Source organism: Lepidochelys kempii, chromosome 6, assembly GCF_965140265.1.
Source record: "Lepidochelys kempii isolate rLepKem1 chromosome 6, rLepKem1.hap2, whole genome shotgun sequence".
NCBI lineage: Eukaryota > Metazoa > Chordata > Testudines > Cheloniidae > Lepidochelys > Lepidochelys kempii.
In genome coordinates, this window is record NC_133261.1 from 110,699,156 (window position 1) to 110,727,014 (window position 27,859).

The 27,859-nt window shown below is 42.2% G+C and overlaps 1 protein-coding gene across 6 annotated transcripts in view; it reads right to left on the minus strand.

Moving 5' to 3' along the window:
* Positions 1–27,859, minus strand: part of BEGAIN (brain enriched guanylate kinase associated) — a 266,126-nt gene that overhangs the window by 96,882 nt on the left and 141,385 nt on the right. For 4 of the 6 annotated variants that reach the window (XM_073350727.1, XM_073350723.1, XM_073350725.1 and 1 more), the window contains 3 exons: positions 12,006–12,167; positions 8,367–8,423; positions 193–259 (listed from right to left, as the gene is read on the minus strand). In XM_073350727.1, coding sequence (XP_073206828.1) covers positions 193–259; positions 8,367–8,423; positions 12,006–12,167 — 286 coding nt within the window. The remainder of the gene's footprint in view (positions 1–192; positions 260–8,366; positions 8,424–12,005; positions 12,168–27,859) is intronic. The other 2 variants (XM_073350728.1, XM_073350724.1) reach the window with 1 other exon arrangement.

The following is a 27,859-nucleotide window of genomic DNA, read 5'->3' on the forward strand; positions in this document are numbered from 1 at the left end:
ACATCTTTGTTGAAGTTAATAGAACTATGCAGATATACGCCAGCTACAGGGCTGGCTCATTAGATTAAGTCATGCTCCCTGGTTTAGTATCCCCTTGTGTACAGCACAAGCTTAATCATACCAGTTATGCAGCCATTTGTCCTGTAACTTAAGAACCATAAAAATATATTTAATTTTTTAAAAAAAACTTACCATCCTGTAAAGTTTATCTTCCAAGTCCTGATTAATTCTTTGTAAGGCTAGGTAATTGTTTTGTATCCTAAAACAAAGATGAGATGATATAATTAGAAGGTTTGCATATTTCTTTTTACCTGTATTTTTGCACCTCAGCATAAACTTGGGCTCCCATTTAATATTAAAGTATATTTACTTCTGCTGCCTATCAATAGTTAGGAGTTTAATGACTGGAAGATAGCTAATGTAACCCCAAAGGGCTCTAGAGATGATCCCCAGCAATTACAGACCAGTAAGTCTAATGTCAGTACTGGGAAAATTTAGTTGAAACAATAGTAAAGAATAAAATTGTCAGACACATAGAAGAACATAAATTGTTGGGCAAAAGTCAAAATGGTTTGTGTAAAGGGAAATCATGTCTTACTAATCTATTAGAGTTCTTTGAAGGGGTCAACAAACGGGTGGACAAGGGGGATCCAGTGGACATAGTGTACTTAGATTTCCAGAAAGCCTTTGACAAGGTCCCCCACCAAAGGCTCTTATGTAAATGAAGTTGTCATGGGATAAGAGGGAAGATCCTTTCATGGATTGAGAACTGGTTAAAAGACAGCGAACAAAGGGTAGGAATAAATGGTAAATTTTCAGAATGGAGAGGGGTAACCAGTGGCGTTCCCCAAGGGTCAGTCCTAGGACCAATCCTATTCAACTTATTCATAATTGATCTGGAGAAAGGGGTAAACAGTGAGGTGGCAAAGTTTGCAGATGATACTAAACTGCTCAAGATAGTTAAGACCAAAGCAGACTGTGAAGATCTTCAAAAAGATCTCACAAAACTAAGTGATTGGGCAACAAAATGGCAAAAGAAATTTAATGTGGATAAATGTAAAGTAATGCACACTGGAAAAAATAACCTCAACTATACATACAATATGATAGGAGCTAGTTTAGTTACAACTAATCAGGAAAGAGATCTTGGAGTCATCGTGGATAGTTCTCTGAAGACGTCCACACAGTGTGCAGCAGCAGTCAAAAAAACAAACAGGATGTTAGGAATCATTAAAAAAGGTATAGAGAATAAGATGGAGAATATCTTATTGCCCTTATATAAATCCATGGTATGCCCACATCTTGAGTACTGTGTACAGATGTGGTCTCCTCATCTCAAAAAAGATATACTGGCATTAGAATAGGTTCAGAGAAGGGCAACTAAAATGATTATGGGTTTGGAATGGTCCCATATGAGGAGAGATTAAAGAGGCTAGGACTTTTCATCTTGGAAAAGAGGAGACTAAGGGGGATATGACAGAGGTATATAAAATCATGAGTGGTGTGGAGAAAGTGAATAAAGAAAAGTTATTTACTTGTTCCCATAATATAAGAACTAGGGGCCACCAAATGAAATTAATGGGCAGCAGGTTTAAAACAAATAAAAGGAAGTTCTTCTTCACACAGAGCACAGTCAACCTGTGGAACTCCTTGCCTGAGGAGGTTGTGAAGGCTAGGACTATGACAGGGTTTAAAAGAGACTAGATAAATTCATGGAGATTAAGTCCATTAATGGCTATTAGCCAGGATGGGTAAGGAATGGTGTCCCTAGCCCCTGTTTGTCAGAGGGTGGAGCTGGATGGCAGGAGAGAGATCACTCGATCGTTATCTGTTGGGTTCACTCCCTCTGGGGCATCTGGCATTGGCCGCTGTCAGCAGACAGGATGGACCTTTGGTCTGATCCAGTATGGCCATTCTTATGTTAAAGCCCAAGGCTTTAGCAATATATTTACCATCCACTTCTTGAGACAACCACTTTGTCATATTTTCTTACTATATTTAGAGGCAAATTGTGCCAGAAGCCCCGAAAGCACAAGAGCCAGTGCCATTCCCAGGCATAAGTATGCATAGAGCACCAGAATGTGAGAACCTGAACAGAGGGACTGTATCCTGTGCACCATGCTAAGGAATTTTGGTGGTGGAGCTGGGGGAGAGGCATGGTCTGCAGATTATCAACTGCATGGATTCACAAACTTTTCAAACCTGAACATTAAGTTCCCAATGGCCCCTACCTGCATACAGAAGGGGCCACTGGCAACTTAATGTTCAGGTTTGAAAAGTTAATCTAAATGCTTCTCAAATCTCTGCATTGGACATCTTATGGGAACAGACCTAAGGCCTTCTTCACTATGATGTCCTAGGCAATGGACCCTGCTAATAGTGAACTTGGATGTAATGAACAACTGGGCCTAGGCTGAGAAGTTTGAATCTGAATTCAGCTTCCCCAAAGTACAGTGGGCCTAGAACCAATGGTTTTGGTTTGACCGATTCTAGAGATAGGGAAAAGCTTTGAAATGAGGACTGAACTATGGATTCAAACTGCCCTAGAGTTGGGTGAGGGGATGATCAGGCCCATCTCTGATTTAGAATGAAATAGAATGGCATCTCAGACCTATTTCCACTGCTTTATGCTGTAAAGATTTTCCTTCCAATTATATGGCAAAATTCCCCATTTAGAGACTGCACCAGCAGATCATAATTCTGGGATTTCGCTTTCCCTATCTGCGCAGAATTATTCTGGGGTTGCAGGGTAGGGAGAATGGAATCTAGGTGTTAAGATCTGTGAGGAAAAATTTTGCCCCTAGTAAAGCTGTGGAAAAAGGAGGACTTCCCTTTGGGGGAAACTCCCACCGGGGAGGAGGGGTCAACTCAAGGCCCTTGAGCCCTATTTTGAGAGCCTAAAGAGGGCTAAGATGCTGTACTGAACTTTTGCTGGACAACTACACAGAGGTGAACTTCACCCTAGAAAAGGGCTCTGTGGTAATGCTGTCTGCCAAGTGGATGACCAAATTGGTGAGAGAGCGTGTACAACGAGCCCTTGTACAGGACTAGAGGTCAGTTCATGAAATCACCAGCTGAACTGATTACATCTCTTGATGTCATTGTTACAAATTTCTAGGTGATTAAATGGCTTGGCTGGAGTTCACAGATCTCTGTATCTTCTCTATTCCTATCACATGCAGCAATTCATATTAAGCCTCCATATAGATGTCTGCTTCTGCAGCCACTATATATGCTGTCACTGCTAGCCAGATTCAGCATGACAAAGAAAAGTCTGAGGCTGTATTACACCCTACCCACCTTCCTCCAGCAAAAGCAATAGAAGAGAGAGAGAACAAATGCTACAGGTATGTCTACATAGCAAAGAGAAATCTGTGGTTGGCCTGTGCCAGCCGACTTGGGTTTGGACTGCGGAGCTGTTTCATTGCTGTGTAGACTTCCAGGTTCAGGCTGGAGCCGAAGCCCTAGGACCCTCCCATCCTGCAGGGTCCTAGAGCCCGGGCTCCATCCCGAGCCCAGAAGTCTACATAGCAATGAAACAGCCCAGCAACCCGAGCTTGAGTCAGCTGACATGGGTTTTTCTTTACTGTGTAGACATACCCTATGAGGCTGCCTGTCTACACCCTTAAGAAAGTTGCAGGCATAGAACATGACCTAATGCTTCTCTAGCTTGTTAGTTATCTATGCTGTTCAGATGGAGGCATACGATGGAGAGTAGCTGATCCCTGGGGCTTTGCTCCTAATCGAGCACAGGCCTGATTCTGCACTGTTTTGCTATTGACTTCAAAGAGCACAGGAGCACATTAACACAACTCTTCCTGTGACACATAATAGCCTCCTGTGGGCTGTAATATTTTGGTCTAATTTTAGTTGTTAAGCTTAGTGTGGATGCTGGGTGGTGTTGGTGGTCTGTGATATACAGGAGGTCAGCATAGGGCCTGGTCTACACTAGGAATTGACACTTCTGAGCAATGCACTTAAACCAACCTAACCCTCCAGGGTAGGCAGTGTTAGGCCGACAGGAGAATTCTCCCATCGACCGAGCTACTGTCTCTCGGGGAGGTGGATTGCCTACGCTGACGGGAGGGTTTCTCCTGTTGGTGTAGAGTCTTCACTGGAGCGCTATAGAGGCACTGCTGTGGTCGCACCACGGTGCTGCAGTAGCGATTTCTGTGTAGACAAGCCCTAGGTGATCTGGTGGGCCCTTCTAATATTAAACTCTTCACTCTGACAGTGCCCCCACTCCATGGGGTTCAGTAGGCATGTGCCATGGGCCACTGCTCCCTGCTTCTCCTACTCTTAACTCCCTATTTCATTTCCATCCAGTTTTGCTCTATCCACATGAGTTTGTGGGCTGTAGCATATAAACCCTAGCTCTCTGAAGTACTCCTTTTCAAATCAAATTTTTAGAAAATTAACAAAGCTCACTAAACAAGAGCCAAACCTCAACAAAACAGTGACAGCTGAGGTGTTTAATGCCAATTTTGTTCAGTCTTCACTAAAAAGATAAACTGTGACTAGATAATTAACACAATTAATGTTAATGACAAGGGGGAAGGAACACTAACCTGTTCCTTTCCTGTCTTGGCTTAAGGATACTTAGATAAGTGAGATGTATTCGAGTCAACAAGGCCTGATGAAATTCACCCAAAGGTATTTGAAGGAACTAACTGAAACAATTTTAGAATCATTAGTGACGATCTATGAAAGCTCATGGAGGATGCGTGAAGTCCCTGAGGACTGGAGAAAGGTACTTAAAAAGGGGAACCAAGAGCATCTGGAGAAGTATAGACCAGTAAGCCTAACTTCGATGCCTGGAAAGATACTGGAACAAATTATTAAACAATCATTTTGTCAAGTCCTAGAGGATCATAGGACTATAAATAAAAGCCAACATGGATTTGTCAAGAAGAAATCATACCAAACCACTTTAATTTCCTTCTTTTGCAGGATTACTAGCGAGTGGATGGGGGAAAGCAAGAGATGTGATACATTTTTATTTTAGTAAAGCTTTTGACAGGGGACACATGAACTTCTCATAAGCAAATTAGGGAAATGTGGTTTAGATAAAATTACTATAAGGAAGGTGCATAACTGGTTGAAAGACCAGAGTAATTATCAAGAGTTCACCAGCAAACTGTGGGAATGTGTCCGGGGTTGGGAAGGGGGCTTGCCGAGGTCTGTCCTTGGTCTGGTACAATTCAGTGCTTCTACTCATGACTTGAATAATGGAGTAGAGATTATGCTTATGAAATCTATGGAAGACATCAAGCTGGAAAGGGTTGCAAGCACTTTGGAGGACAGGATTAGAATTCAAAACAACCAATGAGAACTTAGAGAACTAGTCTGAAATCAACATTATGAAATTGAATAAGGTGCAGAATACTGTACTTTGGAAGGAAAAATCAAACACACAACTACAAAAAGGGGAATAATTGGCTAGGCAGTAGTGCTAAAAAGTATCTGGGATCACAAATTGCATATGAGTGAATATTGTGATGCAATTCTGAAAAAAGGCTAATATAATTCTGGGGTGTATTAACAGAGTGTTGTATGTAAGACATGGGAGGTAATTATCTTGCTCTATTTGACACTGGTGAAGTCTCAGCTGGAATACTGTGTCCAGTTCTGGGAACCACACTTTAGAAAAGATGTAGACAAATTGGAGAGTTCAGAGGAAGAGATACAAAAATGATAAAAGGTTTAGAAAGTCTGACCGATAAAGAAATGATAAAAACACTGGACATGTTTAGTCTTGAGAAAAGAAGATGGACTGGGGGAGAGGAGGAACCTAATAACAGTCTTCACATATGTTCCCTATGTCCACAGAAGGTAGGATAAGAAGTGATTTGGAATAATCTTAATCAAAGGAGATTTCCCTAATATCTAAGATAAAACTTTCTATCTATAAGGATAGTTAAATACTGGAATAAGCTTCTAAGGGAGGTTGTGGAATCCCCATCACTGGAGGTTTTTAAGAAGAGGTCAGAAAAATACCTGTCAGGGTAGTGTAGGTCCTGCCTCAGTGAAGAGGGCTGGACTAGATGACCTCTCAAGGTCTCTTCCAGCCTTACATTTTTATGAAAACCCCCACAATATAGAAGGAGCTGAGCTTCAGAAAGTGTTTCTATTGAGAACTGTATGCAAAGGTAGTCAAAATAAAGTAGATAAACACACGCACGCACAAAACCCAAACTGGAAAAATAAAAGACCCACGGGGCCAAAAGAAGTGTCAGTACTGTGAATGGGGAAGGGGAAATGGACCCAGAAATATATATGGAAAAAAGCATTAAAGGTATGAAAGGAAAAGAATAAAATATTAAATAAAATCTTTTGGCAATACATTTAAAAATAAAGCAGGAGTGGGGAAAATTAATCTGAGCTGCAATGAACAAATGGTAACATAACCCCACTTGTAGAAAAAGCATTCACCCAGATTGTCTGTCTGAATTTTGCAGTGCCTAAGACTTTCAAATTGTAAATCTGGCAGCTTTGTAAATTTCAGTGGTAATTGGGTTGACTGAGCTGTGAATTGCCTTTTACAAAGAATGAATTATTTGATGTGACCCTGTTCATTTATTATGTTTTTGGTGCCTTCTCTGTGTCCTGTAGTAAATTCAAATTGTACGGCCCCGTTGTGCTCTGTATGTGTGGGTATGTGCACCCATGCAGTGCAACTGCTCATGTTTCTGAGGGTCTAACAAAAAGAATTCTGATCATCACTACCATTAAATATCTATGTGGTCTAATGTAGCAGAAAATACCTTCCCCTTGCAAGATAAAATTTACCCCTGTGCAGAGAGCTCATACAAAGCATGTGCACTGAGACCTCAAAATGTTGGTTAAATGGAGCATAGGCCTTGTTCCTCTGCGCAGGAGGAAATTTCACCTAGATAGCAATGCTGCTTTGAAGAGTGACTGTACAAATGGCACCTTCTTATTCAACAGGTTTGTTCCTTGTCTGTTCTCTAAAGTTTTATCTACTTTCTTACAAATATAAGATGCTTTTTCTCCTACTAGCCCTGCAGAGGAGCCAACACAGCTGTGAGGCCCCTGTTCAGGAACCCACTTAAATACAGGTGGAAGTCCATCCCCCTATAGTGAAGCACTTAAACACACATGTTTAAGTGGATTTTACTCCTTGTGCAGCAACAGAATTCTATTCTAAATTCCAACTGGAGATGATGGGTTTTGCACAGTTGTTACTGAAGACATAATCTGAGAGTTGTACAGGTGTGGGCGTGGGCCTAATTTGACCAGCAGAACCTTTATTACTGTTTGGAGTACAAAAGAAGGAATGATTCCAGCAGGGCTCCTTGAGCTCAGTTTGAGTTTTCAGGACTGGTAGTCGAAATGCATGGTGTTTTGTTTTTTTTTTTGTTTGTTTTTTACTCTTAAACTGAGCACGCTCTTAAACACAACACAGATTAGATACTGGGAAAACCTTTCTAACTATAAGGGTAGTTAAGCTCTGGAATAGGCTTTCAAGGGAGGTAATGGAGTTCCCATCATTGGAAGCTTTTAGAAACAAGTTGGACAAACACCTCTCAGGGATGGTCAAGGTTTACTTGGTCCTGCCATGGCACAAGGGGCTGGACTTGATGACTTCTCGAGGTCCCTTCCAGCCCTACATTTCTATGATTCTGATATGGAAATCATTGCGAGGCACACGGAACCCCGCAATGCCATTTCAGCCACTTTTCAAAGCAGAACTATAGTTTAAGGGTGGGAATTTCAAAATTGCTCAGCACTGGCTAAACCCCGCTCCCTCTGATGTCAATGGAAGTTTTACCATTGAATTCAGTGGGAGCAGTTTAGGTCAACATGGTGTGCTTAGAAAATCCTACTCCTTTAGAGAATGATAGGTAACCAAATCATCTAAATGTACCCTCCCTAAACAGGAGATTGTTGTGTTTAAAACAAACAAAAAAGACAGTTTGTTTTGGCATTACTATAGATTAAATGAAGGGTGTGGGAGGCTTTTGAAGCAATGGCTAATGGAGCTTCCAGCCTTCAAGGAGAATGCTGCTCAGAGCAGCAGTACGAGTTTAATGACTGAAATGTTTTTTAGTGTACAAGTGGGACCATGTTACTCTGTGCTTATCTAGAACAGTTGTTCGCATTTACCTTTCTCTTCCTTTAGAAATGAACAACGTGGGAGATAAATTCTTGGTGGTGGTATATTGCTCTTACTGTTCTTTACACACTGATCTTCATACAGTTATTTTTACATGTTGCTGACACTCTTTTGGATCATACTTTTGATTAAAATGTTTGTTTCCAGTTTGGGGATTTCTAGGTGTTTATCTTGCCTCATTTTTTTTATGTTTTTGCTATTCTCAATAGAAACGATTTTTAAAGCTCACCTTGTAAAGTATTTTGGGCTTCCCACATGATAAGTCTTCGGAGGAGAAAGCACCTGCCTGGAACATAATTTTTTTTGCATAAATTTTCTTCGTAATAAAAAACCAACTACCAAGTAGAGTATTAGAAAAGCTCTTAGTCATTTGATTTTAATACTTTCATTTATTGCAAAGAACATTATCAATGGAAACACTTTATGGGCCTGATTTTCAGAGGTTCTGAACATCCACAGCATCCACTGAACCTGATCCATTGTGCACTGATGTCAACAGCAGTCTTTCTATTGATTTCAACAGGCACTGGATCTGGCTCATTGACCTGAACTGAAGTACTAGGTGCTCAGTGTGACCTTACACCCCATATCCTTCATAGAAATATTGTTATGATATGAATATGGCATAACTAAGATGTTCTATGCAAGATGAGTCATGCAAGGTATCATTGGAAAGGTTATGATTTACTGAATGTGATTATCCAATTTGTATGCATGTATCATTTACGTATCTGAAGTTAGAAATATTGACTTTAATAATTACAACTGTGTTTTCACCTGGGGAATGCCCACCAGAAATATGCAAACAGCCTGGATGGGCCATTAGAAAGGATAATAGGACTTTGAAGATACTAATCTCCCTCCTTCCTGAGAAGTTTCCTGGGATGCTGCTTTGACACTGCAGGGTCATGTGATCATGTCACCTGGTACAGGATACCATTCTGACATGCTGGTACTTTTTCATGGGAAGGGGGTGGGAGTCAAACTGGGAAACAAAGGATTCCTGCCATATACAAATCCTATTTAAGTCTCAGGAGTGAGTTAATCTAGACTCTTCTCCACTGCCTCCTCACCCAAGAAGGAAGACTGCTGAAAACACCTGAAGCAACAAAGGAATTAAGCTGGGGGAGTCAGGCGCTGAGCACAAGGAAGAAAGGTCAGCCTGTGAAGGGTATACCTGGAGATTTAAACTGCAAGCGGTGCAGTTTACCTTCAAGAAACTCTGCAACCTGCCTAAAACAACATTTAGGGTGAGAAATTACTATTTGTAGCCAATTTCTTTAATGGATTCAGTCTAGTTTGCGTGTTTTGTTCTATTTGCTCAGTAATGTGCGTTCTCTTTGCTATACCTTATCACTTAAAATTTACCTTTTGTAGTTAATAAACTTGTTTTTTGTTTGTTCTAAAACCCACTTTGTGCAATTCATAATTGGAGGGGCAAAAAACTGTGCATATCTTCCTCCACATTGAGGGAAGGGGCGAATTTCATGAGCTTACAATGTATAGATCTCTATACAATGCAAGACACTATAATTTTGGGTACACACTCCAGAACAGTAGTGGGCAACCTGCTATCCATGGGCCGCATACAATCCATCAGGGTAATCCACTGGCAGGCCCCCAGACAGTTTGTTTAAATTTGAATGGCTGACCGCAGCTCCCAGTTTGCCATTCCCAGCCCATGGGAGCTGTGGGAAGTGGTGTGGGCCACAGGGATGGGTTGGCCGCCACTTCCCGCAGCTCCTATTGGCCAGGAATGGTGAACCACAGCCACTGGGAACTGCGGGTGGCCGTGCAAATATAAACAGTCTGTCTGGCGACCCGCCAATGAATTACCCTGATGGGTCGCATGTGGCCCACCACTGCTCCAGAGGGTATGCGCACAGGAGTGTGGGGCAAGCTGAGTCCTCCCACACAGAGCTGATTGCAGACTGTGTGATTCTACAGCTGGGTGTCTCCCTACCTGTGTGTGTGCTGGAAGGAGGCTTGAGAGCCTGTTACAGCAGCACAGAGTAAGGAGCACCCAGGCTGGTGGGACAGGCAGGCTCAGTGAGCCCCCAGTACATCAGCTGGTGGCCTAGAAGGGGGGTCCAACCCATCACACTCAGAACTTCTGAAAATCAGACCCTACCTATATAAACAACCTGTCTACAGACCTAATATTGCAGTTTTTACTCTAGCAAAACTCCCACTGACTGCATGATTAGTCTTTTTATAATGTTCATGGCTCCTTCTGAGATCCAAATGTATATTATAAACAAGCAGAGATGGTAGGGAAGAAATTATATAGTCCTGATGGAAGGTTTATTGCACATTTTCTAAAAGGCAAAGTTGAAGCGGGTTTTATGGCAGAAGATGGTTACTATGCTTAAATACAGAGGCATGTTCTTATAAGTATTCCAAGCATAGTGAACGAGTTACCTGGATGCGCTTTTAAAAGTTGCATCAAAAGGGAGGATCTCTGATTAATTTCAAGTCTGAATACACATTTTGTGGGAGTTTTTTATAACATGACTGAAATATCTGACTTACACTTTAAGCAGGATGTGCCTGAAGTAAAATATTATTTCAAATCCAGAAAGTCCCAAATATTCCCTGTTCTATACCTGCGCCTTTCACTTGCCCTGCAAAATGTACTTCTTCAGGAAAAGTAATTTAATGTACAGTCAGAAGGATGGTTAACATGGCAATTTATTGGAAAACAGTGTGAAAGGGTTTGGAGAAAACTGTACTGAGAATGGAGTTACTTTGAACAGCTCCGATGTAAATGAAGCGATAGGAGAGAGGGGGAAAAATGTGCTGTAGACAGAAGTAGTGTGGAAAGCTGACTGCCTGCTCTATGTAGAAGCCAGTAGATGGCAAAATCATGTAAAGCAGTCTATGCTGTATCTCTTGATTTAGGCCTTGATTCAGGAAACCATTTTTCTTAATTTTAAGCATGTGCTAACCTGATTTCCTGTACTGGTGTCTTAAAATTCAACCTGTTAAAAATTCTTTATTTATAGCAATTACCTGTTATCACTTTTATTAATGCTACAGTCCAATTAAGAAACGTTATGCACGATTTCTGTTTCTACTTGGAAAGGTACTTTTGTACCTGCATTAGGTGTGATTCACTGTCCATTTTCCTACATGATGATGCCTTCAGGAAAAGTTCAACTGCATTTTTTCATAAATAAATGAATCTTTTGGTTCAGAGTTTTTCAAAAGTAATGATTTTAAGAGTCATGTACACACTTAAGGCTAGAGCCTGCTCCCTTTTAAGTCAATGGGGACTAGATTATTACGATTATTTATACTGATTGGGCCCTAAATTTAGAACAGGCCTGTGCCTTATTTTCTGCACAGTTTGTATTATTTTTAAATAGAAGGCTTTTTGTTTCACGTCATACTTTTTGGAAGTAAATGTAACATGTTTTACCATGCCATGATATGAAACTACATAACATTTCATACATTGAACATAAATTTTTCTCACCTTTGAAAAACAGGGCCTAATTCTGCTCTCACCAACGTAAATGCAGCATAACTCAACTAATGTCAATGCAGTTACACTGTATTTACTAAAGAGAATATAAATATCCTTTGTGTTTATGATAGGTGTGTGTGTATATAATAATACACACACACACACACAATGTATGTCATTAATTATATAAAGATTATATAACATACAATACACACTATGCACACACAAATATACACACACAGACATATATCTATATATGTATGTGGTATGTAACAAATATGTGTGTGTGCAATGTGTACTATAAACATGTTTATATAATGAATGGAGTGCATATCTATACATTGTTAAGTACAATAGTTTGTATATTCCCAATACAGTTTATTTATTAAAAAAAAATACCTTCTCAATTTTTCGGTTACTTTTTCAAGTTCTTCCTGAGCACGTCTCAGTTCAATTTCAAGATATTGGCGTGTAGAATCAAATTCTGTCTCAAGCATTTCCAGTTTGTGGGTAGTGTAGGATAGGCGCTTCCGTAATTCCCCCTTCTGTTCTTGCAAAGTACTGGAAGAACAAACACGGCAGTTATAGCATTTAGAAGTTCTGGAAGACTCTTTAATGATCCACTATTTTCAAGTGGCCTCATTATCCATATTTCCAAAAAAATTATGGCTTTTGTAGCAAGAAAGAGAACAGTATTTATTCATTTGTTAACTAATTTTTGTTATAATTTTATTTAAAATAATCATGTTGACATAGAATCATAGAATATCAGGGTTGGAAGGGACCCCTGAAGGTCATCTAGTCCAACCCCCTGAAATCTCTCTCCATCCATCCTTTCTAGCCAAATGCCATCACCGGACATCATTGGTAGCCAAATGCCATCACTGGACATTTTGTGGAAGTATCCTCAATAAAAATATAATACATTTTAGGATACATTAAAAACCAAATTTTGGTTTTATGTGATGTCTTTCATTCTGAAATGATTTAAAACTACTTTACGTAATGCTATGTACAAACAGCTTCAATTCCCCATCTGTAAAACAATAATAATAATAATAATCTGGCTTTGTCTATTTAGATTACAAACTCTTCATGTCAGGGATTGTCTCTTACTTTGTCTGTACGGCGTACAGCAAAATGAGGTCCCGATAAAAAGTTGTTATGCCTAGCTGCAACTGTAATGTAATAATAATACAGACTCTGCTAGTACTTCATTGCTATGTTGGCTTTGAGCATGAGCTCAGGTCCTGATATGGTACTTGAATACACTATGACATAGTGGCATGAATGTTACCAAATGAATCACATTGTCACCGTAATAAGGCATCTTGCCCCTTTAAGAGCCCAGAGCCCTTGGGCCAGTCAGCCCTGTTCAATCAGCCCTGCTCTGCTACACCTGCACTAGGTGTTGGAGGTAAGAGGAAGGAAGCCCAGCAGTGGGAAACAAACTGGAGAAGAGTGCAGAAGGCAGGCAGAGGCCTGTGGAGGACTCCAGGTAAGGAAGCCTAGGAATGGGTCCTCAAGAAAGAGCAGGGAGTAACCTAAAGGAGCCCAGGGGGCCTGAGGGCAGAGAGGGTAAGCTGCCCACGCAGGACAAAAGCTGAGCACAGAGGGTGGGCAGAAAAGTGAGCCCTGTACAGTCACCTTGCTTACTTTTGATATATGCTAAATATAACATTTGATAAAATAAGGGCCAAATCCTGATTCCTTTGACGTCAATGGCAAAACTACCATGGATGTCAAAGGAGCAAGGTTTTGAATGTAAACACAGCTTATGCCTGTACCTAAACTTAGTGTGCTGGGGCCTGAAAGAATGTCAAGGGGCTACATACCATTGGTTAAAGGCCACATATAGAATTACCAGTCTCAAGAGAACAGAATCACCCAAAATCACGAGAGTGGGGCCCAAAATTTTGATTTTAAAAGCTATCAAATCATGTTTTTTAGGCTGTCTTTTGACTTTTTTTTTTAAACTCCCCTCCAGTCCTCTGCTAATGTGTCTAAGATGATTTAGGTTGAAAAGTCAACCTTAACGGTGTACAAAAATGTGTCTCCTGGTTGGTCGGTCAGATGGAGACTCCACTTACCCTCTCCTCACCCCTGAGGTTGGGGACCCACCATCTGCTATCAATCCCACTCCAAGCTTATTTCTTTGGGGAAAAAATGGGCTGGCTTGAGACAAACTGACCTAATATGAGTCACACTCACACAGAGAATTTGTTAATGTGTAGGGTTGATGAGTTACATATACACAGATTAAAGAACTTTTTAATTTATATCAATCACTCATAAGTGATAATGTCTCAATAGAGAGACAAGATGAGTGAGGTAATTTTACTGGACCAACTCCTGTTGGTGAGAGAGACAAGCTTTTGAGCTTACACAGAGCTCTTCTTCAAGTCAGGTTAAAAGAAAAGGAGTACTTGTGGCACCTTAGAGACTAACAAATTCATATGAGCATAAGCTTTCGTGAGCTACAGCTTGTTTAGCACAAGTAGTTCACTCATATTTCATGGGACCATTCAAGATGAAGTGGCCCATTAACTTCCTTACAGTCATGGGTGGGGAAGGAAAGGAGGCGTTGGAAAGGCAGCTGTGGGAGGACTTGGAGGGTTGTTACTGGGTTATAGAGTGTTGTAATAGGTGATAAATCCAGTCTCTGTTCTGTCCATGATTTTTAGTGTCTAGTAAAGTTATGAATTTAAGATCCCAGGCTTGTCTTTTGAAAGTGTTGTGCAGGTTTCCTTGAGGATGGGGACTGATAGGTCAGATATGGAATGATTGCTTTGTGAATAGTAAAGGAGTACTTGTGGCACCTTAGAGACTAACTAACAAATTTATTTGAGCTCAAATAAATTTGTTAGTCTCTAAGGTGCCACAAGTACTCCTTTTCTTTTTGCGAATACAGACTAACATGGCTGCTACTCTGAAATTTGTGAATAGTGTTCACCCACAGGTGATATTGTGTTCAAGCACACTATGGCTTTGTTATGGGATTGGGTCAGCTTTTGCAAGAAGCAACAATTCCCTGAATCTCCCCGCTACTACTTCTCTGCCCAAGACTGGGCAGTTCTCTCTGCCTCCCACCCACCCCTAATCTCCACCCCTCCCTACTGCCCCTGACATCCCCTGCAACCCATTCCCCTGTAACTCCTAAATTGCCTCCTGTTCCCCCATGCCAACCCTCTCTCACTTGTCCCATCCACCTTTCATAGTATCCATACTGCTCCTCACAGTCTATGTCCCGTCAAGCCCCCTGAACCAAGAGGCAGCCATTTTGCCTGTGGGTGTGTCTTCAATCTCATTGAAAATAGAGGGGGGTGGCAGCCTCACTTCCACAAACAGGTAGACAGTAGGGAACAATGGCCATCTTCAGCCCTGTTGGCAGTAATAGGAGATGGTGGCCAAACTAAATCAAGGAAAATTCATGAGTTGGTGCCTTTCATCATATTTTCATGAGACAGGTAAAATCTATTCCAGAATTGCTAGAGTCCAGATAAAATTTTGAGAGTTGGCAATATGATACTTATTTGACTTGTCTTTAATACACTGGCTCTCATTAGTATCTCTTCTTTTTGTTACAAAAAGAACCTACGTATATTAAAGGAAAAAGCTTTAAAATTCCTGCTTACTGTAACAGAGTAACCTAGACCTTGGAAATAGCCTAATGTTTTGCCAACACTGTTTCTGTTTTTATTACTTTTTTTTTGCACGATTACAGTTGTACTTGGCTTACCTCTAGTAGTTACTTTATTTTAAAAATAATATATCTTAATTCAGAGAACAAATGCTTCTCGGCTTAACACAGTGGTCTGGATTTCTATTTTTCCACTTCTTACTAAAGGATCAGTACCTTGAAGGAACTATAAGCCAAAGATAGGGCTGGATCCAAAGTGCATAGTGAATCTATCCATGGACTCCAGTGCATTTTGGAACAGGTCCATAGTGGTTGCTTATAGGAAAGTATCTTTAGAAATATGCATACAGTTATAGTCGGCCTTATAATTATTACTATGATACATTACTCTATGAGCATGTTAGGAAGGCGAAAGGAGAAGAAGCAGGAATACTGTGTTAAATGGAGACCCATTTGTTGCTTATGGCCTCAGTTCAGCAAAGCATTCAAACATGTGCTTAATTTTTTGGCAGATGCTTTAGTCCCCAAGAAGTCAGCTTTGAAGGGTATAAGTACTTACGTGCTTTGCCAAATAGGGTGGGTTATTCACCTGCTTAAAGTTAAGTACATGCTTGAATGCTTGGCTGACTTAGCACCATAGGCAACAACTATAACTATGTAAAATTGAATAGAAAGTGTTGATAGAACATATTTAAGCTACTTTCAAGACCAGGGTTACTCTGTTTCAGTAAGCAGTGATTCTGAAACGTGGGGCTGTCCATATACTGAGAAAAGGAGAGGACCATTTCTAGAGACGTAACCCAGTGACCACCTTTTTGACTAGAAAGACAAAATTGTCCAACATTTACCTTCTAGTATCAACATTTAAAAATGAATTAAAAATTAACAACTCCTATTTAACATCCATTTTAACTCATTCTGATAGATAAACTGGATTGTTTTTTAAGTTTCTTTTTAAGAGTTAAAAAGTATACAAGAGAGTTTACTTTAGTAACATGCAGTATATAATATATTACATTCAGGTTAAAAAATTGATGATAGGGTCAAAGGTGTGTGTGTAAAATATATATATAATTTAAAATAAAATCTATTAATAAAAACTTACAAAAAGTTTGAAAGCTGAGAAATATAGAAATAAGATTTGGGGGTGGGTGGGCAGGAAGAGAGGGAAGGGAAGAGAGAGAAAGAGTGGGAATGCTGAAAACCAGGAAACTCTGCCAAATGTTCACAAACAAATACACCAATAAAGCCCCAATTCAGGAAAGCACTTGAGCATGTGATTAAGTCTATCCTGATTCAGGACAACACAATGTACATAACTTTAAGTGTGTGCTTAAGTCCTATTGATTTCAATGGGATTTAAACACTTTCTTAATTCTCTTGAATAGGGATTTTTTCCTGAATCGGGGTCTAATAAATCTCCAGTATTGGGATTAATAATGAAAGCAGTGATGGATCCTAACGTGTGGTAGCATGGAGAAGGATTATCTCTGGCTGTATATTTGTGCATGAATGAATCACCATACACACACCTTACCAGTTTCAAGTAAAGGCCATTGCTTTTTTTTTTTTTTTGGCTGATTACATGCAGGCTTTACTTTGCTTCCGGTTGTCCATGGAAAAACACAGGAAGCAACGGTAAAACAACAAGAGACAGAAACAACGCTAGATAAGGGAAGAATATTTTCTTTCAGAAAGAAAATGTAATAGGTCAAGTTCAGAACTCACATAACTCCAAGAGAGTCAGTGGAGTTCAGGGATGAATTTGGCACAAATTTTCTTTTTCACAATTTTAAGAATACTTGACATGCTTTCCTGCATTCTACATATGGGGTGCAGCTCTGAAACCATTTCCCCTCACTACTGAGCACTTATAATCCTACACAGTTTACTGCTATAATTCTTTTCCCTTCTGCTTGGTGATATAATGTTTTTGCTCTACAAATCTGGTGTCTATAAAAATAAATGTATCTTTTTGGATAGTTTCCATGGTGTATCGCTCTGATTTTTTTTGAATGGTAACCCATACAATGTTGGAAAGGGTTCACTCTGTTTTGATATAGCACTGTCAAGAAGGTATGAGAGAGAGATTGATCAAAGGTGGATTTTCAAGCAGTCATGTCAATTACGTTGCATTTTTTCTTTCCTCCTAAACAATGACCTTCCAAAAGCTCGTTCCATTTAATACAAAACTGCCTTTCTTTTCCAGTTGTCATACACCAATTCTGCAGAGGCATGATGACCATACCCTTTTAACTCTAGAGAATCACTACATTTTAATTCAGGATTTACTATTGCCAACATGCATTCACAGTTCTTCATCACATGGCATATATTCTATATTATAATTAAAAACACAGAAAAATGATTTAGTGGGGAAAATAATTGAATGGACTTATCTCTTTCTCTCCCCCCCCCCACTTACATTAAAGCATCAGGACAAAGATTTAAAAAAAGAAAAGGCAGGAAAGGCACATTTGCTAACAACTTCAAAGACCATGACCATGTTTACACTACAAAATTATGTTGACCTAAGTTACCTCAGCATACAGCTGCTACACTTATTAAATCACTTGTGTGTGTGTGCGAACTTGGCTCCTTGAGTTGGCAGCATGCTTCCTTACCAGGAACACTTGCATCAATGCAGAATGCAGTGCAGTGTGGGTAGGTATCCCACTGTGCAATTTGCCATATTCCAGAGCAACTTTTGGGAAGTTCTTGCAATGCCTGATGGGGCCAAAATGAGTTGCACAGGGGTGACTGGGAGCATGGGGTCAATTTCCCATAATACACTGTTCTCCATCCCATAATTTCATCTGCCACCCATAATATTTCATGCTTTCTTTTCAAAGTCCCACAAACCCGCACATCTGTCTTTGCTGTCCACCATCTCTGACAGGAGTACTATTGTCATAAGTGTTGCAAGCACAGGGCACCTGATCCTGCAGTATTTGCAGAGCTGTAAGAGGAACTGCGGGAAACATAATGACTCCTTGGAGGCTAGATTGCTGTGGGACATAGGAAAAAACAATACAAGGCTGTTGGTGGCATTCATGAAGCAGCTGGAGATGGTGGAGCACTGGTTCTGGGCTCAAGAAACAAGCCCCGACTGGTGGGATTGCATTGTCATGCAGGTTTGGGATGACAAGCAGTGGCTGCAGGACTTTTGGGCGCACAGGCCATATTCCTGGGTCCGTTTGTCAAACTTGCCCCAGTCCTCCAGTGCAGGGACACCAAAATGAGAGCTGCACTGACCGCTGAGAAGCGAGTGCTGATTGCACTGTGGAAACTTGCAATGCCAGAGTCGGGAATCAATTTGGAGTTGGAAATCCACCCCATGGGCTGTTGTCATTCACGTGTGCAGGGCCATTAATCACCTCCTGCTACACAGGACTCTGACTCTGGGCTATGTGCAGGACATAGTGGATGGTTCTGAAGTAATGAGGTTCCTGAACTAGGGTGGGGAGGAGTGATAGATGGCACACATATTCCTATTTTAGCACCAGACCACCTTGCCACAGAGTACATTAACAGGCTTCTTTTCTATGGTTATGCACATGCTGGTGGATCACTGGGGATGCTTTTACCAACATCATTGTGGGCTGGTCAGCAAAGGTGCATGACACGTGTCTTTACAAACACAGGACTGTTCAGAAAGCTGCAAGCAGGAACTTTCTTTCCCAACTGGCAGATTACCATGGGGAACGTTGAAATGCCAGTAGTGACCTTGGGGGACCCAGCCTAACCCTTGTTCCCCTGGTTTATGAAGCCATACACCAGCCATCTCGACAGCACCAAGGAGCGCTTCAACTGCAGGCTCAGCAGGTGCAGAATGACAGTTGAATATGCCTTTGGTCATTTGAAGGGTCATTGGCATTGTTTACTTAAAAGGTTGGACCTCAGTGAGAAAAATATTTCAACGGTTATAGTTGCCTGCTGTGTCCTGCATAATATATGTGAAGCAAAAGGGGAAAAGTTTCTGCTGGGGTGCAGGGCAGAGGTGGAGCGGCTGTCTGCTGAATTTGAACAGCCAGATACAAGGGCTATGCGAAGAGCTCAACATGGAGCTATATGGCTCAGGGAAGCTTTGAAAGACCATTTTTATAGTGAGCCAGAGGATTGTGTGTTGCTGTAGTGTGCTCTACCTGGCCTTGCTCTTTTGTGGCCCAGAATAAATTGTGTAGGGATTGTTATGTATGTAGGAATCTAACATTGTCAATACACCTATTAATATTGTTTGTGAATGATGTTATGAGTTCTGTGACACCGTGCAGTAACAGGAAATTGATCACTGTCAGACCTGCTCCTCACCAGCCAGCATATGTTGTGAACTAATGAAGATGAATTGTGTTCCAAAAAAATAGACTTTTATTGTGTAACATGAACCAGGCAAATAAAAAAGACACTTAGCACTTAATAAATTAAGTAAACAGAACTTACGAAGGGGAAAGAACAGTCTTTTTCATTTCAGGTACAAAAAACAAGCTGTGTCTTTCACAGTAATGTCTGTAAAGCTGTTATTTTCTTTAGTGTCCCCCTGGGTGGAGGCAAGCCAGCTTACGTCAACCTAGCTGTGGAAGTGTCTTCACATAAATTGCACAAACCCCTTATGCCACATGGAATGTTGAGGGGGTGTATAGGGAGGTCCCAATGCAGAGTTTTATATGGGCTGCAGAGGAAGGTGACCGTGGCATTTTTGAACCTGCAGGTCTAACAGAGTCTGAAGCATCTCTCTTTTCTGTCTGAGAAGCGCAAGCATCTCCTGCTGAGTGTCTCTCTCCTTTTCCTGAACCTTTCTCCTCTCCACCCTCTTTGTTCAGGCTTTTCTGCAAGGATGATCCTCCAGGCCCTGTGCTTGTTCTCTGATGCAGCACTGGTTTTCAGGATCTCCTGGAACATGTCATCCTGAGTCCTTTTCTTTCTCCTCCTTATCTGGCTCAAGTGTTCTGCAGGTGTAGAGAGGGAGATCCTGACTACCGCAATGGCAGCAGCTGCAGATACAACACACTGATGTACCATTGTCAGTGTATTCACACTGGAAATCAAAATTTAAGATGCTGATCTCACTCCCCTTGTTCCTCAAAATGTAAACACTACATTTTCACTTCTGCTTGGGACTGATAGAGCATAGTGTCAGTCACAGCACCAGCCATGGTAAGTATGGCCTATCAGGGTGTGAGGGAAATGCAGGGTGAATAGCTTGCTAGCATGATTATAGTTGTATAGGGCAATGGCACTGAATACTGGCACCATTTTCCACCGGTGGTGGTGATTTTAGCTGGTATCTCGCTCCTGAGGGTAACAGAGGCAGAGAGAGCACAGCTGCTGCTGGTGTCCCAATGCCGCCTGTGCTCATATGCTGCTAGCCTGTGTATGGCAATGGTGCCTGCTGAAGTTATTGCTGAGTGGCTTGGGAAGGTGTCCTACAGTGGAGGAAGATATAAGGCAACCCTCCCCAGAAACCTTCGGCAGAGGATTGCAGAGTCCTTCCATGGAAGTTTCTTCGAGATCTCTACGGAGGATTCACGGGGCATTCCACTGCATATAAACAAACTGCTCCATGTAGCTCCCACTGCCTTACTCTAGAGGGGAATGAAAAGCAAATAGCAACTCTATCTCTCGGTTGTTTCACTACCTCTTCTAGCACAGGTTAAAATGGGCAAATCAAAAGATGTGTCCTGCTACTTTGGGGGTGCCATCCCTGTAATTTCAAAATAAACAGCACACTTACCAGAGGTTCCTTCCCTGGCATCAGACTCACCAATGCTCGACTGTCAGGACAGGCTGGATTGTGGTGGTGTCAAGAACAGGTCCTGGTTTGCTGCACAGCTGGATTTTCCAGTCACCTGTCCTCCATACTCCTCCTCCACCCCCTCCTCCTTGCTGTTCATGGCAGGGGCCTGGGACTCAGGCTCCTCAGAAGAATCTATGGTGCTCTTGGAGGTAGTGGTAGTGTCTCTGCCAAGGATGGCACGTAGGTTTTTGTAAAAGTGGCAGGTCTGCGGTTCTGTACCAGATCGATTGTTGGCCTTCTGGTATTCCGGCCACAGCACCTTGGCTTTCACTCAGCGCTGATGCTGGTCCCTGTTGTAGCCCTTTTTCCTGCATCCCCTGAGCAATCCGCTCATAGATGTCAGCGTTTCTATGGCTGGTGCGAGCTCTGTCTGCAAAGCCTCTTCTCCCTACAGGTCCAGGAGATCCAACGCCTCCTGTGTACTCCAGGCAGGAGCGCCTCTGGAGCATGTAGCAGGCATGGTCAGGTGGGCAGTTCCACTCAACAGTGGAGAACTGTTAGGTGTGCTTGCCAAGCCAGGCAACCAGGAAAAGGAATTTCAAAAATTTGCAGGGCTTTAAAGGGGAGGGGAGCTTCCTGTCTACCTGGCCAGTGAAGTACATAATGGTGACCGAAGCGGTCAGTATGGGACATTGTGGGACAGCTCCTGGAGGCCAGTAACAGTCGATGTAAGTAATGCAGTGTCTACACTGGCACTGTGGCAATCTAATTACATTGACTCTGACTCTCTGCCACTCGAGGAGATGATGGTATTAAGTTGGCATAGCAGGGCATTTACGTTGGCGGGAGCCAAATTTATGTGAAGACACTTCCAGAGCTAGGTTGATGTAAGCTGCCTTGCATTGAGCTAACCATGTAGTGCAGACCAGGCCTAAGTGGAAATATGTAGCCCCTTGTGCAGTACAGCTCAGAAAGGGTCTAATCCTGCATTTCCTCACTTCTCAAAACTCGCATCTTCTTCAGTAATAAGTTTCAAAGGAGCAAGGAATGGCAGGATAGGACCCAAAATCCAACAAAGAAATAACTTTTGCATCAGTGGTTCTTCATTTCTTCTAATGATCTCTAAAGCACTTATGCTGTGATAACTAATGGTTTTTAAGCTATTATTCATTTTGATTAACTAAAATCTCTCTCTAAAAATATGAACAGTCAATAAGATTCTAAATATTTATCCTATCTTCAGGGAACCTCTCACTGCGGGATGTTTTCACTTTGCCTCATTAAAAATGTGTTTGCAGACCTTTTATCATGTTGTTCTCTGCAAATTGATCTGTTCCAAAATTTAATACATATTTTATTGGTTTGCTTATATGACTGTAAAGCAGACATGAAAAACTACTTTAGCACTGTCATGTGTGTCCATAAACAGTGTGACTACCCATACTTGGCCAGTATTGGACCAGGCCTTTTGGGTACCCTAGAGGAGACAATGAATCATAGAATATCTGGGTTGGAAGGGACCTCAGGAGGTCATCTAGTCCAACACCCTGCTCAAAGCAGGACCAATCCCCAATTTTTGCCCCAGATCCCTAAATGGCCCCCTCAAGGATTGAACTCACAACCCTGGGTTTAGCAGGCCAATGCTCAAACCACTGAGCTCTGCCATTCTCCTCTCCAATATCTGCCAAGTCATACTATTGCCTGGGGTTTCACAGGTTAATTCCTAGCCAAGATCCTGAGGCAACTCAAGGACGCAATAACGACTGGGAACTGACTGCGTAGAAGGCTGTCTTACTCTAGAGGAGAAAGACGAGGGTTGTACAGACCATGGCAGAAAGCTCTGAGGGAATGCAGGAGCTGCTGTATGGTCTCTACTTGTCTGGTGGTTACATTTTTAAATGTTCTGCTTGCAAAGCTAATGCCAATCTGGGTTAAGCCCACTCGGGGACATAAACTGGTAGCTCCTTCATAGGGACATGAACACATGCATGGTGTTGGCATGGTTCATGGAGTCCCAACATTTGCCTCTTCTGTGGCATGGGAAAGCCATGGTGCACATCTGCCAAGAGTTGAAGCCCCTTTTCCTGTGCCTCCAGAATCTCATATTCTGGCTGCACTTTCCCCCACATCTCTGTATTTACGCACAGCCTACCTGTGGCCCCACAACATTGCAACCCCCCTTTGTGAACTTCCTGCTAGTGCTGGCTGAGATGACTATCCATCAGTTGAGGAGGAAAAGACTCAACAGGGTGGGGAGGAGTGCTGTGTGACTGTGGGGCCTGCTTCTGTTTCCCTATTGTTTCATGCATCTGTGAGCTAAAATGCGAACCAGTCACAGGGGAACTGGATAGTGAGACACAAACTACCAACCAGCACAGGAAGACTGCAGACCAGCAAGGGGAAACTGAGGTAGAGGAAAGCCTGACTAATGAGAGGGAAAAGCAAATGCCTACAGTGCCTATCCTAATACAAATATTAAACAGCCCAAATGGGGGCAGTGTAGCCATTCAAGCCTGAGGTGGTGAAGAGAAAACCTCTGACTGGGATCAGAGATGTGCCAGTGCATTCTGGTTGTATTGGGAACAGGGGCATTCTGGCTGTGTCAGCAACACAACATTGTTGAGAACTTTACTCTGAAAGAAAACGCTCAAGATTTTTCCAAACGTTCTTCAGGTTATTAAAAAGGTCCCAAATGAAACAGCAATTGTATTACTGTGTTGGGCAGGTTTTTTTGGGAATAGAATATCCTATCTCACCAAGTATCAAATGATCAAGATGTTATTTTGGATAGTAAGGGGAAAACTTGCAAAAGGGGAATGCAAAAACCAAGCTGCGACGTCTGCACTTTTGTGAACAAACTGATTTGTGCACATGTTAAGTGGAGAGATGGACCCAAACTGCAAAGTTTGGATCCACATCTGAACTTTGCCTCATTCAGGAGGATTTAGGTATGGGATTCGTTTCAGCCCATTCTAGAAACAGAGGACTACTGTAGTTTAGATCTGGAACCCAATCCATACATCCCCAAAGATTTGAGGTGTTCAGATTAGGTTGTTTGGACCCAAGTATAATTAACTGCATGCTCAAATTGGTATTTGAACAGGTAAATATCCAGTATGCCCCCTACCGCCTCAGACCTGAATGTTGGTGTGCACAGACTTGAGCTCCTCACAAATTCAGTCCTTGATGATGGAGGGCCTTTTCCTACATATGACCTTGTGACAATCAGGCTCCAGACACCCTGAGTGGAGAACAGGGGGGTCTGAACTTCAAAGAGTAAGCAATTTTATACAACCAATTGATTCGATGTTTGTGTATATAAAAATAGGTCAAGTAAGTCTTTTATGAAAGCTTGTCATGCGCTGAACTTGATGGTCATTATGAGATGTATACAGACAGTATTTATGTAGATATAAAACTGTGCTCATAATTTGTGCTGCAACAGTCAGCTCCACCTCACAACAGCGAGCTGGTCAGAGAGGCAGGGAGGGGTTGCCTCCCCAACCAGCTCCAAGCCCCTAGCATTGTACATACCCAGGAAGAGACAAACCACGAGCTGTTGGTGGTAATGGGAAAACATTAAGACATCCTGGCTAGAATTTTCCTACCCTAAATAATGATGAGTTGCCATACCAGGCAAAAATAAAATAAAAGGGAAAAAAGCTCATAAGAGGGAGACTTGAAACTGACCTTATTTGACATATTTTACACACAATAACACTGTATACATCCAGGTTTCAGAGTAACAGCCGTGTTAGTCTGTATTCGCAAAAAAGAAAAGGAGTACTTGTGGCACCTTAGAGACTAACCAATTTATTTGAGCATAAGCTTTCGTGAGCTACAGCTCACTTCATCGGATGCATGCCATGGAAACTGCAGCAGACTTTATTTATACACAGAGAATATGAAACAATACCTCCTCCCACCCCACTGTCCTGCTGGTAATAGCTTATCTAAAGTGATCATCAGGTGGGCCATTTCCAGCACAAATCCAGGTTTTCTCACCCTCCACCCCCCCACACAAATTCACTCTCCTGCTGGTGATAGCCCATCCAAAGTGACAACTCTTTACACAATGTGCATGATAATTAAGTTGGGCCATTTCCTGCACAAATCCAGGTTCTCTCACCCCCTCACCTCCCTCCCAAAAACCACACACACAAACTCACTATCCTGCTGGAAATAGCTCATCCAAAGTGACCATTCTCCCTACAATGTGCATAACTAAGGTGGGCCATTTCCAGCACAAATCCAGGTTTTCTCACATCCCCCCCACCCCCATACACACACAAATTCACTCTCCTGCTGGTAATAGCTCATCCAAACTGACCACTCTCCAAGTTTAAATCCAAGTTAAACCAGAACATCTGGGGGGGAGGGGGGTAGGAAAAAACAAGAGGAAATAGGCTACCTTGCATAATGACTTAGCCACTCCCAGTCTCTATTTAAGCCTAAATTAATAGTATCTAATTTGCAAATGAATTCCAATTCAGCAGTTTCTCGCTGGAGTCTGGATTTGAAGTTTTTTTGTTTTAAGATAGCGACCTTCATGTCTGTGATTGCGTGACCAGAGAGATTGAAGTGTTCTCCGACTGGTTTATGAATGTTATAATTCTTGACATCTGATTTGTGTCCATTTATTCTTTTACGTAGAGACTGTCCAGTTTGACCAATGTACATGGCAGAGGGGCATTGCTGGCACATGATGGCATATATCACATTGGTGGATGTGCAGGTATACGAGCCTCTGATAGTGTGGCTGATGTTATTAGGCCCTGTGATGGTGTCCCCTGAATAGATATGTGGGCACAATTGGCAACGGGCTTTGTTGCAAGGATAAGTTCCTGGGTTAGTGGTTCTGTTGTGTGGTATGTGGTTGTTGGTGAGTATTTGCTTCAGGTTGCGGGACTGTCTGTAGGCAAGGACTGGCCTGTCTCCCAAGATTTGTGAGAGTGTTGGGTCATCCTTTAGGATAGGTTGTAGATCCTTAATAATGCGTTGGAGGGGTTTTAGTTGGGGGCTGAAGGTGACGGCTAGTGGCGTTCTGTTATTTTCTTTGTTAGGCCTGTCCTGTAGTAGGTAACTTCTGGGAACTCTTCTGGCTCTATCAATCTGTTTCTTTACTTCAGCAGGTGGGTATTGTAGTTGTAAGAAAGCTTGACAGAGATCTTGTAGGTGTTTGTCTCTGTCTGAGGGGTTGGAGCAAATGCGGTTGTATCGCAGAGCTTGGCTGTAGACGATGGATCGTGTGGTGTGGTCAGGGTGAAAGCTGGAGGCATGCAGGTAGGAATAGCGGTCAGTAGGTTTCCGGTATAGGGTGGTGTTTATGTGACCATTGTTTATTAGCACTGTAGTGTCCAGGAAGTGGATCTCTTGTGTGGACTGGACCAGGCTGAGGTTGGTGGTGGGATGGAAATTGTTGAAATCATGGTGGAAATGGCCCAACTTAATTATCATGCACATTGTGTAAAGAGTTGTCACTTTGGATGGGCTATCACCAGCAGGAGAGTGAATTTGTGTGGGGGGGTGAAGGGTGAGAAAACCTGGATTTGTGCTGGAAATGGCCCACCTGATGATCACTTTAGATAAGCTATTACCAGCAGGACAGTGGGGTGGGAGGAGGTATTTTTTCATATTCTCTGTGTATAAATAAAGTCTGCTGCAGTTTCCACGGCATGCATCCGATGAAGTGAGCTGTAGCTCACGAAAGCTCATTTTCAAATAAATTGGTTAGTCTCTAAGGTGCCACAAGTACTCCTTTTCTTTTTTGTATACATCCAGTTGATTCAATTGCTTACTCTTCGGGTTCAGACTCCCTGTTCTTTTCCTAGGGTGTCTGGACCCTAATTGTCATAGGCCCTTCTTTGTCCAGTCTGATAGGCCTATGTTTTTCAAAGGGTTTGAGCATCAGAGAGTGTATTGTGCATTTGATGAATTACGTGCTGATTTTTCCATTCATGTATGGAAAGCTGCTGACAAGTGAGTGTTTGTGTGGGTGGGAGGAAATGTATGTGCTTTAGAATAAATGCTTGAATGAGCTAGATTTGGATGTCAAGTTGCTTTTATAGCTCCCAGTCCCCATACATACACACACACAAATGGAAGGGGTCCCTGATTGTAGTTCCAACTATACCTAAAGAGCTCAAGCTAGCGTACCAACAGCCATCAAACACTAAGGGGTCACATGAAAGGGGAGACAGAAAGGAGAGCAAGAGATCTTTTTATTTATTTATATCTATAAGTACTATAGTATTTATGGTCCTAAACACTATGAGCCAGATGTAAATGGTCCCACTTATGTGAGTTGAAGATCTGGACCAATATCTTACAATAGGACTACTGCAGCATTGGGGTGATTACTTTACTTTTGTTCTTTGTCCCCCAGGGTACAGACAACTAATGCAGAATTTCTCTTTCTGGGTTATAATTGTGTTAATTCTGCTAAATATACCTGTCTGAACCGGGCTGAAATCATGGACTAGCTCATACGAGGGCAGAACCGTTGCATCCCCTAACTTAAAATAGCTTGAAGTCACGTTTTGACTGCATCAGCCTAACAGTCTCTGGATTGAATGGGAATTATTCCTATTCCAGGATACAGAGGCAATGCGGGGGAGGGAGGGAAGGTGTGGAAGGGTGGAGGTGGCTTGTGGGGTCACATCCTCCTCCCAGATTTCTGCCAGGGTTTGCTGGCCATATTCAAATACTTGGTGCAGCCAGGCCCCCTCCCTGCATGGTAGCTGCTGGAGTCAACAAGCTACGAGCTGCGCCCAATGGGGAGAGGCAGGAGCAACAGCTGGGAGCTGCAGGGAGGCGCCGTGCATTCCAGGAGGGGAAACTGAGGGTAAGTGGAGGGGCTGTCGTGGGGGGGGCATGACT